This window comes from Brienomyrus brachyistius, chromosome 15, assembly GCF_023856365.1.
Source record: "Brienomyrus brachyistius isolate T26 chromosome 15, BBRACH_0.4, whole genome shotgun sequence".
NCBI classification, from domain to species: domain Eukaryota; kingdom Metazoa; phylum Chordata; class Actinopteri; order Osteoglossiformes; family Mormyridae; genus Brienomyrus; species Brienomyrus brachyistius.
The window spans coordinates 5,125,143-5,139,315 of record NC_064547.1 but is presented as its reverse complement, the minus strand read 5'-3'; the positions used below and the strand labels follow the sequence as shown (position 1 = coordinate 5,139,315).

The window sequence follows — 14,173 nt, the reverse complement described above, 5'->3', positions numbered from 1 at the left end:
GCCCCATCTGTGTGACCCCTTTTCATAAGGATATGTGTGACCCTTTAGTGATGAATAAAACCAGCATTGGTATTTCAAACGGAAGTTTCAAACGGCTCTTCTGAAGACTAAGGGGCTTTACATATCACAGCTCATTTAGTGTTATGTTAATGTGTGACTGTGTCAAGGTGACTCGTACATTCAGACAAGAAAATAAAAGTGCAGTTCATCATCTCTCTTTATTGAAGGAATGTAATACAAAAGAAAGTCAGGTGGGTAGCTGGAAATGAAGGTATTAAATCGCTAACTGTCAGTGATTCAGACAAGACTGTCACGCCTCGTTGCACTATTGTTGTCAGAGGGCAAAAGTGATGAATCGGAATTCTCTTCTCGGGTCCGACAACTAATGTATTCCATCTGACGATTTTACGCCGTAACTAGACGGCTGTGGCAGTAGGAGGAGGTCTGTTTGGGCCTGTTTGGGTGTTTCAGCCTTGCTCCTTCTGTGACATCCTGAGGATCTCCAGTAATAAGGCCTGCACCTCCCCGTCCATTCGACCCTGAGGGACACAGGCCAGGTCAGATACTGAGGACCAACCATTACGCTGTGCTGTTAAATCACAGAGTTCTCGCGGGCCGAGCTCGAACAGCTGCGGCTGGTAATAATTAGACTGCGAGGATCCAAGCCAATTTTGTATGTTGGCAAGCTGAAGAATCTAGTGAGTTGCCCATCTATCTTCTAAACTCTATTCCTGCGCAGGATCATGGGATTAACCTCCCCAGGTAAATATTTCTCCCATGTTCAATGTTCATCTCCCGCTGATTCTTATGTGTAAGGATGTTCAGTATGACTGTAACTCAGGCCTCGGTGTGAGATCCTCTGTCTGCAATCTGCACGTGCTGCCGACTGACCTGCACGGCTGACAGCAGGTGAGAGCGATACACAGACACCACGGCCCGGTGCTTCTGCTCCCAATCCTGGCAATGGAGAAATCGGGGGCTCAGAGACTATTCACATCCTGGGTCACACCATACTTGACGGGGCACAAATACTCAGTAGTAACTCAGAAGTACAAAATCATGAACGAATGTAGTCGTTGCTTGAGAGGAAAGATGCGTCACGATTCATTAACGATGAAGAAACGCGAGATCGGTATCTCACTTGTCTTTCATGATTCGTTCCTTCAGTAGTTCACAAAGGTTTACAGATTTAACAAATGCAGTAACTGCTCAAGATAAAACCTGCATCACGATTCATTAATGATGAAGTAACATGAGATCAGTATGTAACTAAGAGTTTGTGGTTAATTTATATAAAAGTAATAGCATAATACTACACTATTTGTGTATTTGTCTGTCAAGTAGTGTTACCACTTTTTCTACTGCAGCTGTAAACAAAAAGTGTTGGTCACATTTCATGTTTGATCTCCGACCTAAAAGACATGGGGAGTATTCTTCCCCCACAGAGACGAAACCAACACTCAGCTGCTAATGCGTGCCGCCCACGTAGGTTGTGACTGTCTCCATGCACTGGTGCTTTGAAAACTGTCCTCTGCTGCCCTCACCTGGAGCTGCTGCGTAAGTACGGCCACGTGGTTCTGCAGCGCCACCTGTTGACTGGAGGAGCCTGAGGAGGACAGGCCTAGAGGGGGAGAGAGAGCTCCCAGAGCCTCCTTGAGCCGGAATATTTCCTTGGACAGTTCCGTGATCTAGGGGAGAGGAAGGAAACTTGGCTCTCGGAAATCCAAGGTGCACAGTGAGCGACAGCCTCTCTCAGTGAGGTTCTCTGCTCCTTGGCCTCACCTTGCGATCCTTCTCCTTGATCAGGCCTTGTGAGTCTTGGATGCCCTTGTGCAGCTCCTGCACGTGGCTGGACTGGGCCTGCAGGTCCACCAGCTGCTTCTGAGTGGCCACCAGTTTCTCTTCCGCTGCCTGACGCTCACTCTTGTTGAACAGGGCCTCCCTCTGCACTTGGAACACCTGTGGGGAGGTGTGAAGGTAGGATGAAGGTAATATGAGGAGGCTCCCAGCGGGAGGCTGGAAGGGGACACTGCGCTGCTCACCACACACCTCCGTGCAGGTCTTCTCGTGCTTGCGTGTGAGCTCCACCATCTGGGCGCTCAGGGCGTTGATCTCGGCCTGCAGGGAGACCCGCTGGGCCTCGTGGTCCTCCTTGGACACCATGCCCTGCTCGGCGGCCCTCTGGGACCTAAGTTCCTTCAGCTCCGCCTCCTTTTCACTCAGCACATCCTGGGCTGCCTGCACACTGCTCTCAGTGTCCTGCAGAGAGCGCTGTAGCGCCGTCTAGCAGATGGGATTCAAGAAGGAGTGCAGACGTTATATGATAGTATCAATGACATGCTTTTTGTATCTTCAATAAACAAATTTGTATTATACGTTATAAGATTATTATTTCTGTTCTGCATGTTATTTTGGATATATTTTTAATATGTTTTTAGAATTTAAGGATGTAAGAACTGACTGTTTTACTGACAGTCCAAAAGCTTTTAAATATCCACCTTTGCTTTGAATCTTCCCCACCTGCACACCCCTTTGTCGTTCACCTGCTAAACCACAGATACCTGCCTATCTCTCTCTGTTGAATTGTCTGTCCAAAGCGCTCAGGTGAGGAATCCACGGTTCCCAGCAGAAACCGCAACGGATCCCAGACCCCAGCAAGGAAGCAGGACCTGCTGATGGAGCTCCACTGTACTCCGGCAGCTTTTACCATGAAGGCCTCCGACTACATGCTGAACTGAGTCTAGCCTTGTCTTGAACCGTCTGCTTTTCCTAACCTGAGGCATATGCAGGTAGCATGTCAGCTCCAAGCTCCCCGCAGATTATAAACCTCGGCTCTGTGCTTCACTGTGCTTCACCTGATAGACGCATGCAACTTGTACAGGACCAGTCACAAGTCTGGACACACCTACTGAAAATCATTTGTTTTTCAACAAGATACCGACCCTAAGCAGACCTCGAGGTTATGTAAGTACTGTATTATCTTGTAAACAAGGAAAGAGATGGATTGTTGTGACAGACGACCTGGCCCCCACAATCCCCCCACCTGAACCCTATAGAGCTGCTTTGGGGTGAGTTTATTACTTCATTGCCTTGGGGCCTTTTACAGCTTAAGTAGAGAAAAATGCATTAAAAGAGGGTGTGTCCAGACTTTTGAGTGGTATATGCCTGAACGCACCTTGACTTTTTCGTGCTCCTCTTTGGATATAAAGTCCCGTTTCGTGGTCTGCAGTTCCGCCTGCAGCCTGGATACTTCCTGCCGAGTGTGTCCATGCTTGTCTCTTTCTGCCTCGAGCTCCTGAGCAACTTCTTCCAGCTGACTGGTGAGTGCGGACAGCGCCTCCTGGTGCTGGGACAGTGGTACTGCATCCTTCATTTGCAGGGCGTCCTGTGCCCGTCCCTCCCGCTCTGCGCACAGGCAGTCGAGGGCCTGAGCCGCCTCCTGCCGCGCTACCTCCAGCTCCTCTCTCACTGCAGCCAGGGTGCTGCCAGCGGACATCTGAGCAGAGCGATCTGATTGGATAGAAGGCATTTCATCACTCCTGACTTCGGAGCTCCCCATTGGCTGCCACAGAACCGAAAATGGAAACATAAGGAGAGACTTGCCTGATGTGATGGAGGGATCTGATCCCTCAGACTGCTCCTCCTCGTCCTCGTCTTCCTCCCCGTCGCCCTGTGGAGGGGGCCGCAGCTTCTCCAGCTCCAACAGTGCGTTGTTTAGCCGCAGTGAGGCCTCTGCACGCTCCCTGGCCAGCTGCTCCAGTTGCAGCCCCATGGTCAGCTGCATGTCCTCGAGCTCCACCCGGGGGACGCACTCCTGGAGCTGACCCTGCAGCTTCTCCACCTTGCCCTGCAGCCTACGCACCACTTCTCCTTCCTGCTCTCTGTCACCTCCTCCCTCGCTCTCCCCTTGCGCCTCCCTCTGCTCCAGGGTGGACTCCAGCTCCTCCACCCTACTCCTCAGCTGCCTCGTCATGTCGCTCTCAGGACTCCCATCGCCCCGCCTCTCCTCAAGGGCCTCTTCCAGCTCCTTCACCTGCTCCATCAGATCCTGCATGCCAGGGTTCTGGCCCCCACTGAGCTCCACGGAGAAGACCCCCACCTGAACCTGCTCCTTCAGCTCCTCCAGCTCCGTCTGGGTCTCAGCCAGCCGCTGTTCCATCTCCTTCAGCTTCTCCTTCAGCACACCGGCACTCTCAGCCTCCTTTGTGGCTCCCTCGTCATTATCTTCCTCTTCACCCTGCTCCCCTTCCATCTTCTCAATGCATCTGAACACAGCGAGACAAAGCTCTCAAAGCTCAGTACGCTCCAAAAAAAGTGGACACAAGTGAAAAGTGTTCACGCTAATGTTTTGTACCCCTGTTCTCCTGTCACACTGGAGGCCTCGGCCACAGCCTGGGCCTGGGAGTAGCGCTCCTGCAGCTCATCGAACTCCTTCCTCAGGGAGTCATAGAGCACCGTGGGCACGAAGTCCGGCCCGGAGCTCTGCATGTCGGTGTCGTCCTTCTCAAACGTTTCCAGCATCTGCCGGCCAGGGAAAGTGTCAGTGACAGACAGACACCCCGAACTGTTAACAGCGGACCCCAGTGAGCAGCTGACAACAGCTCCACACTCCAGACGTGCCTCCTACATGAACGGCTTCCCTCCCCCAGCCCAGCTCTGCTCCAATGACCTTATTTTCGGAGCCATAGTTCTCTTTGGATAGAGTCACGTCTCCAGCCATCGCTCCCTGCAAGTGACGTCTTTCTGACCCATTTTTCACTCTCCTCCTCATAATCCACTATGAAAAATGCCTGCAACCGAATCTCTACTGGCTTTCTATTTATATCTGGAAAAATCATAGTGGAGCTCTACTGTTTACTGACTGGCTCTGGACTCCCGACCCTGCATAAAGGTGCAGAAAATAAATGGATGGATGGATGGATGGATGGATGGGTGGGTGGAAAGTCCTTCTGGTCCCATGGGACCAGCTTCCATGTGTGGTCGCATGTCTACTAGGGGCGACGGGCATCCATACCTTGACTTTGAGGACCAGGTCAGTATTCTGGGCGGTGAGCTCCTCCACCAGAGCCTCCAGCTCCTTCCGGCTGCGAGGGGCGGAGGAAGACTCAGAGTCTCCTTGGGAGGCGGCGTCAGCCTGGCTTGGTTCCGACTCAGGATCGGAAGCCCGGGAACGTCTGGAGAGCAGTCGGTCAGCACCTGGGATGCAGACAGGAAGCGGCATTTCAGCGTTTAGTGTGGTCAAAAATCAACATTTTTGAGAAGCCAACTACAGCCAACAGTCTCACACAACTAAGTAGTTCAGAGGTAAATTCCCAGTAAGTACTTCTGCCTCCTGATAGATGAGGTAACCAGGGGAAGTGCAGGAATAAACCACCAGTCACCGATAAGATGTGGACGACCCAACCCTCCACACCTACTTCCCACGGAGCCAAACACTCTGCCCACCCGGGAAGTCCAGCATGTCCTCCATGTCCTCCGAGTCGCTGGCCGCCCGCAGCCCTCTCAGCTGCTCCATCTCCATCATCAGCCGGTCTCGGTCAGCTTCGGCCTGCTCTAGCCGCTCCCTCAGCAGACACAGCTGGGCGAGAGGAGCAGGGGATTCTGAGGGTGCAAGGAGATCCCAAAGACACACACACAGACACACAAAGGCTCTGTGTGAAGGGTTGAGGGGTGCAGTACCTCCTCCAGTGCAGAGTGGGCGCTATGCTGCTGCTGCTCCAGTCCCTTGATTTTCTGAAGCAGGCGTCCCCGTTCCAGCCTCAGCCTGCGGATCTCTTCAAACACCTCCTCATCCTCCATCTTACTCATGGAAATGCAGGTTTACAAATCAATATTTGTTCACAAATACGCATACTGCGTTCCTCATTATTTACAAAAAAAATTCAATTTAAGCAGGTCTTTTTTCTTTCTTTTTCCCTTTTTCTTCCTTTTATTCTCTTTATTTTTAAGCAGGTCTTTTCTTAAAACCTCCTCATCCTCATGATTTCTCCTCATCCTAAAGTCAGTAGTTTCAGTATCAAAAAAATGTACAATCTTCGCCGTTTTATCCAAATCGAACCCGGTCAAATTTCTCATTTGTTGCCCTTTTTTTGATGCCCTTTATGCACATGCTGTCACTCACAAGGCTGGCCTGAGGGGGGCGCTGTATGTCAGGGGACTGAGCAGCCGGAGAGGGCCTCTGTGGGTCTGGGGAAGCTGAAGAGCCCTGCAATATTGGGTAGGAGACCCTTTCACTAAATACATTGTTATGTTCACATTAATTATATAGGAACTACTTTTCTGGTATGTACCACAATAATTAACATACAGGCTGGCTAGCGTAGGAATACGCAGAGTTAGAGAACTATATAGTCCTACACTGAGAAGTGACATGCGATGCAGTACAATTCCTAGTAAAGACATTGCTAACTTTACTTTGGTGTCTGTTGGATGTATGTTGTGAAAGTGAGAAACACAACATGCATCCTGTGGATTTTATGGTGTATCCTACGAATGACATACAGGCACAGCACTGAGATTCAAGCTCAGTGTTTTATAGATACATGGTACAGAGGTGGAAAGTTCAGGATCAGAAAGTAAAGATTCAGTCCAAGATTTTGTTTTACAACAAGAACCCTGACTGTGACTCTTTATAGTCAACAAAACCTTGGTCTGGATTTTTACTTTCTGGACCTGAACTCTCCACCTCTGGCACAGGCTGAGCCACACATGCACTACAGCCCGGACAGAGAAACCGTGTACCTGAGAAGGGGAGCTGGGCGGAGGGGGGGCTTTCCGCTTGCGGGGTGTGGAGCGCCCAGGCAGCGGAGGGGGCGGCGGAGGCTGTAATAAGTCATAAATACACAAGCGACAGGGGAGAGGAGCAGGACAGAAGCAGATTATCTCGGGTCAGGGAAGGCAGAGCTGAGAGTCCTTGGTCATATTTCTGTCAACAGCTCCAGTTGAGAAGGCTTCCATAACAGCTAACTGTGCCGCTGTACTGATACAGCACAAAATATCAAAGAATAACTCCTCACAAAAAAACAGTAAATAAATCCAACAGATTACAGTCCCAATCTCTGCACAATATGAATTCTTTCAAATCAGCTCATGAGCTTGTGGTGTTACTCACACGGAAGGTTATGTTCAGCAGCTAGGAGTTCAAGGGGAGACTCGAGACTCCCCATTACCAGAAGCTCAGCGAGGTGGGAATTCAGTGTGCAGTGAGTGGTAATGAAATCTGATTTACCTGCATTATAAAGCACTGAGCAGTTACCTCCTCTCCTGTGCCCTCCTTGGCTATGTATGCAGGGGGGGGAAGAAGGAGACAGTGGGACATTTATCCTCTAACTCACTTCCCAAAAGCACACCGTCTGTTCCCTTTTTTAACGATACAAACAAAACGCGTTCTATTGCTGTTCCTCAAATTCTCCGACACGATGCAACAATTAGTCCAAGGAGGGTTAACACACACTTATAAATGTAATATTTTCTGGTCAGTTAAATTCAGAAAACCTTAAAGCCTGCATCTCTCCATCTATGAATAACTGCCAATGTCTGCCACAGAGATGGACACTTCAGGTCCAGAAGGTTAAAATCAAGACCAGCCAATGGAGATTAAAGGGCCACAGTGGTTGGGTGAAACAAAATCTGGGTCTGGATCTGGACCTGAAATTCTGTTCTGCCACAATTACGTCCATCTGACATCCAGAATCTTGCTTTTCTCCTCTGGACATTTTTACTCATATCTCACATCCTAAATATGACAGTTAGCTCCGTCGTCAGACATCACATGTGTGGCAGAGTAACCTGCCCAACTTCCTCTTCCTGTCAAATCAAAACTTTAATCAATAATAAAAAAATAAATCATTTTTTTACCCTAGATTTCAGGAAGGGTGACTTGTCACTTAAAAACCCAAATACGATAGTATATTTACTTCTCCGCCTTAGTGAAAGGGGATCTTTGTCCACAGAAGTAAACAGTATAGTTTGTAAGTTTGAACCCTTTCTCTACTATTTTTCTTTGAACACATTTAAGAGATGGATGTCGCATACTGAAACCTACATTGGATCTAATGTTTATCGAGCAGCGATCCAGTGTAATTATTACTAGGGCAATAATGTTAGGTTATCTTGAAGCTGTAGTTAAATGCTCCGTCATGCAATGATGACCCCACCAGCACGGCAAAGCTGAGAAATGTGGGTGGTCCGACAGGACGTGTGACACGCGACGGCAGCCCGGGACGCCCCACTTGCCGTTACCTGCGTCTTGCAGGAGGCGTGTGATGTACCGGTTGCCGGAAGCGACGCTGTAGTGGGAGGCACTGTGTCCCAGTGCATCGGTCTGCAGAGGGTTGGCTCCGCCCCTGAGCAGCACCTCCACCGTCTCCATGCTGTCACTCTCACAGGCCAACATGAGAGGCGTCCTGGGGGAGGACAAGACAGGGATGTAACAGGGCATCACTACTAGCGTGGGGACACGGGCTCCTCTCCACAGGGATGTTCCGCGACGCGACCGGAACAGGGAACTCAGGTTCTACCTCTTCAGCTCACAGTTGCTAATGAGGAAGCTATCATGGCTGCACTGTGAGGCTCTGTGTGTTTGGAAAGTCGTTGGTTCAAATCCCGTGATACCGCTGTTGGGCTCTTGAGTGAGACCCTTAACCCCACTGCGTGTTTCTCAATACCAAGAACACTAAGATCGTACTTATGGTCTTCGCAAGACTGCCTTTGCTAACTTGCCTCCCAAGAATGAACCTGGGGCGCAATGAATCATAGGATTGGTCTCATTTGGTGAAGATGCAACATATGCACCCTTGATATTTGGACTAGGGCAAGACCAACATCTGGGGATTTTTACCGACCTCTGTACTTCTGTTTTTAGATTGGACCTGGTCTTCGGCGATGGAGGATGACGTGAAATGGGCACACGAGAAGAAAAGTGTTGTTAAGTATGCATTGGGAAACACCCTGTGTTTGACCCTCACTTGTATGTCGCTTTAGTCAAAGCCATTTGCTAAATAACTATATGTAAATGATTAACGCACTGTGATTGGTGGGTAACGTGCTGCGATTGGTGGGTGACACGTTGTTATTGGTGGGTGATGTTCTGCGATTGGTGGGTGAGGGCAGCTCCCTACCGGCCCTGGTTGTCCTGCAGGTTGGCCATGGCCCCACGATCCAATAGGAAGGCACACAGTTCCACGCGGCTCATCTGTGCACCCAGCAACAGTGGCGTGGCCCCGTCCTGAAGGCAGAGTGTATCATGTACATATAAATGTTTAACAAAAGGATCAGTAATCTGCTGATAAGTATCAGGGTACCATTTTCCTTACAGACAGGCTATTTTCTTCTCTTTATCTACAAAACTCCACGCACCAATCATATCACTGTTCAGAAGATATGAGCACAAGCACCCCCGCGATGTCTTCTGTGCAATGATATGATCAATGTGTGGCTCTTTTAGCTGGGTCTTCTCCTTTCTCCCCACCTGCAGCTGTCTGTCGTTCTCTGCTGTATGTATTAATAAATGCACTTCGTCTCGTGTTGCCCCTAGTAACCTGTTACCATCAACGCCAGGTTCCCGGGACAGCAGTCGCCCTCCCTGCACTTCCCTGCTCAGCTCTAATACATCATCGCTGCCATATCTTCCCTCCTCATCCAAAAACCTTTCTTTGCTGCCCCACCCGCATGTAACCTAGAAAAAGGAAAGTTTGCTAAATGAACCAGGCCCTAGCTGCCACTTCCCCTGTCACATGGTTTGCTAAATGAACCAGACCCTATCCGCCATTTCCCCTGTCACATGGTTTGCTAAATGAACCAGACCCTATCCGCCATTTCCCCTGTCACATGGTTCCTGGTAATGACTAAGTGGCCTGTCAAAAGAACATGCAACCTAATATACAGTACAGCAATCATCATGTGGGATGACATTAATAAACCACTTCATGAAACGTAAATGTGCTAATTACATCAATGAAATCACTATGTATCAGACAACAAGTTGTCAGTCAGCACACATTTTCACTTACCCCATCCTGAGCATCAAGGCACGCCTTGAAATCCCACAAAATCTCAGTGCAGGACAGGCAACCACAGACCACTACAAAGAGAGTTTACAGGTTTCAGGTCAGTGTGGTCTGTACTGGGTTTGGCTCAGGTCAGTGTGTTCTGTACTGGGTTTGGCTCAGGTCAGTGTGTTCTGTACTGGGTTTGGCTCAGGTCAGTGTGTTCTGTACTGGGTTTGGCTCAGGTCAGTGTGTTCTGTACTGGGTTTGGCTCAGGTCAGTGTGTTCTGTACTGGGTTTGGCTCAGGTCAGTGTGTTCTGTACTGGGTTTGGCTCAGGTCAGTGTGTTCTGTACTGGGTTTGGCTCAGGTCAGTGTGTTCTGTACTGGGTTTGGCTCAGGTCAGTGTGTTCTGTACTGGGTTTGGCTCAGGTCAATGTGGTCTGTACTGGGTTTGGCTCAGGTCAGTGTGGACTGTACTGGGTTTGGCTCAGGTCAGTGTGGTCTGTACTGGGTTTGGCTCAGGTCAGTGTGGTCTGTACTGGGTCTGGCTCAGGTCAGTGTCTTCTGTACTGGGTCTGGCTCAGGTCAATGTGGTCTGTACTGGGTCTGGCTCAGGTCAGTGTGTTCTGTACTGGGTCTGGCTCAGGTCAGTGTGTTCTGTACTGGGTCTGGCTCAGGTCAGTGTGGTCTGTACTGGGTCTGGCTCAGGTCAGTGTGGTCTGTACTGGGTCTGGCTCAGGTCAGTGTGGTCTGTACTGGGTTTGGCTCAGGTCAGTGTCTTCTGTACTGGGTCTGGCTCAGGTCAGTGTGGTCTGTACTGGGTCTGGCTCAGGTCAGTGTGGTCTGTACTGGGTCTGGCTCAGGTCAGTGTGGTCTGTACTGGGTCTGGCTCAGGTCAGTGTGGTCTGTACTGAGTTTGGCTCAGGTCAGTGTGGACTGTACTGGGTTTGGCTCAGGTCAGTGTGGTCTGTACTGGGTCTGGCTCAGGTCAGTGTGGTCTGTACTGAGATTGGCTCAGGTCAGTGTGGTCTGTACTGGGTCTGGCTCAGGTCAGTGTGGTCTGTACTGGGTTTGGCTCAGGTCAGTGTGGTCTGTACTGAGTTTGGCTCAGGTCAGTGTGTTCTGTACTGGGTTTGGCTCAGGTCAGTGTGGTCTGTACTGGGTTTGGCTCAGGTCAGTGTGTTCTGTACTGAGTTTGGCTCAGGTCAGTGTGTTCTGTACTGGGTTTGGCTCAGGTCAGTGTGTTCTGTACTGGGTTTGGCTCAGGTCAGTGTGGTCTGTACTGGGTTTGGCTCAGGTCAGTGTCTTCTGTACTGGGTCTGGCTCAGGTCAGTGTGTTCTGTACTGAGTTCAGAATTATATTTAATTACAAAAGTTTTATCTCACCCGCATGGTGCAGAGCTGTCCTACCGAAACCATCTGTGGAGTCCACAGGCACCCTTTCCTTTTCCAGCAGCAGGATGAGGGAAATGAAAGAACTGAATGGACCTTTGTGTTCGTCAATACAGAAGCACCACCGTTCCAACTGATGTCGCTATCACTGGATGGAGCTACCAAGAGCGTCGTGTGTGTGGTCTGTGCCAGGTGCCTGCGGTTCGGACGCGTTCCCTTCCGGTTGCCCCATGAATACATTTCAGGCTGTCTGTCCACGGCTCTGACTCCATTAAAAGGTCACAAGAGGAGTGTCTGAATGATTCACTCACCTGCAAGAGCCTCTTCACACACTCAGAGTGCCCACTCTTGGCTGCCAGGTGAAGGGCGTTGAATCCTTTTCCATGGGAGAAGGGGGGGGGGAAAAGCAATGCAAGCAAAGACAGGGTCAGCAGAAGTCATATGGGGGGGGGGGCACTTTAGAATGTCCGCGGGTAGATGGGAGGGGTGGTGGGAGGGACACCGTGATTGGTTGTTTCTCCTTGGGGTCAGTGGAGATAATCGCAGCAAACCTTGACACTGTTCTCATGTTGGTCCATTGCGATGATATGTCTTTAATTTAGGGCATCCCTCCCAGCGAAAAAACCAATCACAGCAGCATAGAGATTAGAGCATCGCCCTCCCACCATCCCTCCAGCCAATCCAAAGGCTGAGGGTATCAGTCCCACCCATTCTACATTTGTGGAGTTTGCATGTTGTCTGGGATTCTCCTAATCAGTGGCATTAAACTGTGTGTGTGTGTCCCTGTGATGCGTCCTGTCCAGGTTGTCCCCTGTCGTGTGATATGTGCCTCCTGGGTCAGGCTCCAGACAGTGAAAACAGTGAAGCTGACTTCACTGCATTCCGGTCCTCTGAGAAGGTGCAATGGCAGGTATGTAATATGGCCATCAAGACGAGCAGCCAGTGTGTGACCACTGCTGGGTCACATGACGTACCAGCGCTGTCTGTGGCGGTGACATCCACGTTATGGGACAGGATGATCTCCAGACAATCCAGACGGCCCTGGGCTGCACACACGTGGAACCTGACAAGGACAGACAGCCGTTTGCCGCGGCTTCCGGAGAACATGAGCTCACTTCCCCAGTGTCACTGGATGATGAGATCCAGAGGTGGAAAGTTCAGATCCATAAATTACAAATCAAGACCAAGATTGTGTTTCAACCAACCAGTTAAGTTTATAGAGTCAAAGTACTCAACTGGTTGGTTGAAACAAAATCTTGGTCTGGATTTATATTTTCTGGACCTTTCCACCTCGATCAACACCGAACAGAGTCAGACTCTAAATGAATTAGGATGCATCTACTCACGCCGACTTCCCCTCTCCGTCTAGTTTGGAAGCACAGAGTCCTTTTTTCACCAGCAGGGCGGCGACTTTTTCTGGATCATTCTGCTCCACCGCCTGCAACAGCCTCTCGTCGCTTTTACTCCAGTCCTGGCTCTGAGACAGCACGAGCGCAGCGTTCAGAACCAGGTCAGAACTTCACACGCAACTAGGTTGAGTCCACGTCGGTCCACCAGCCAGCACCGCAGCACACAAACAGCTGGAGGCATGAATTAATCTGGAGCTCTGCATTTTCTGCCACAACCCACCAGGTCTAACCCATGGCTGTCAGTCCTTCTGTCCGCAAGGTTGACTAAATCTAAGAAAGCTCGACTTATAAACAGGACGTTCCTAAGGTTAGAAGGGAAATATCACGAGCCAGATTGCCATCCTCCCGCCATCCTCTCTGAGATCCCGGCCCGTAGAGGGAGGTACGTACCGCAAGTCCGCAGAGACACGGGCAGAAGCGCTTCATGAGGCACAGCCAGAACCGGGGATCCATAGAGGGGGAGCTCCGGACACAGAGCGGCAGGTTCCTGGCCACCGGGCCGCCCAGCGCTCAGGGGAGTGCACGCATCGCGGCACGCAGACTAGGATGGGCACGCCCGCACGTGGCCGGAACCCTGCGCAGACCGCCTCAAAGAGTCCCTGCCCTTCGCACGCATCATAACCCCAGAGATGGCCCTCGTGCACCCGCAGCAGAATTTACACAGCCCGAAATAACTCTCAAGCAGCGATTCAAAGTGCGCTCACCCCTCCCGAAGGCTCCCGGGAGGAGTCACTGGTCTGAGAGAGACTCAGACATGCGGAGGCGTGTAAGGCCCCCCAGAAAGGTGCAGACACACGCAGATACATGCAGACGCATTGGCTCCTCACAGCCCGACTCTCTCTGCTCAGCTGTCCTGCTGCTCCGAGCTACGCATGCATACTGCAATCGGCACATTCACACTCACACACACTCACTCACACACACACACAGTCCCGCCTTTGGTGTCCTTCTTTTTCACATCATAACCTAATACTGTCACCTCATCCCCCCCGTCCTGGCCTGAACATTTGTTTCTGTCCATTTTCCCCTCCCTCTTATAGCTTTATCTGGGCTAAACGCTCTCTCAGCCTTTTACTATCCTGACCTGGAAGCTTAATAAAACAAAGAAACAAATGCAGCTGAAATTGGGGTTAGAGGAGGAAAGGTTGGTGTCCTGGCAGCACGACCACCTGCTCTTACTTCTGGAAGCTGATCAGTCCACAGTTATGCTAGTTAGTATAGCACATCAGAGCTGCACAAGTCTTACCGGTATTATAATGACATTGTGTACAAGCCAGTCCAAAATCCAGCACATATGTAAACTAAGAACAGAGTTTCAAAAGGGGAAAGGAGAAGCAGTGTTTGGTTTAAACGTGGTCTTGGCTGATTCTGCCCCGGTAACAAT

At 50.4% G+C, this 14,173-nt stretch overlaps 1 protein-coding gene across 1 annotated transcript; it reads right to left on the bottom strand.

Moving 5' to 3' along the window:
* Nucleotides 1–199: 199 nt before the first annotated feature.
* Nucleotides 200–13,551, bottom strand: ankrd24 (ankyrin repeat domain 24). Its single transcript, XM_048977191.1, has 22 exons — nt 13,180–13,551; nt 12,727–12,857; nt 12,355–12,443; nt 11,692–11,756; nt 11,375–11,432; nt 10,011–10,081; nt 9,120–9,226; nt 8,242–8,405; nt 7,229–7,278; nt 6,742–6,822; nt 6,122–6,205; nt 5,680–5,799; nt 5,446–5,578; nt 5,015–5,196; nt 4,355–4,521; nt 3,604–4,265; nt 3,176–3,510; nt 2,050–2,283; nt 1,783–1,959; nt 1,545–1,688; nt 892–957; nt 200–539 (listed from the first exon to the last, which is right to left on the bottom strand). Exons 1-22 carry the CDS (start codon nt 13,240–13,242, stop codon nt 468–470), a joined length of 3,255 nt encoding a protein of 1,084 aa, XP_048833148.1. The 5' UTR covers nt 13,243–13,551; the 3' UTR covers nt 200–467.
* Between the last annotated feature and the right edge of the window lie 622 nt (nt 13,552–14,173).

Excerpts from the sequence above, each read along its gene's own strand:
- ankrd24 (XM_048977191.1), bottom strand. The coding sequence starts at position 13,242 with ATGGATCCCCGGTTCTGGCTGTGCCTCATGAAGCGCTTCTGCCCGTGT. Across the intron at positions 3,511-3,603 it reads AGATCCCTCCATCACATCAG|ATCGCTCTGCTCAGATGTCC; the intron begins GCAAGTCTCTCC and ends CTATCCAATCAG. Across the intron at positions 2,284-3,175 it reads AGGAGCACGAAAAAGTCAAG|ACGGCGCTACAGCGCTCTCT; the intron begins GTGCGTTCAGGC and ends CCCATCTGCTAG.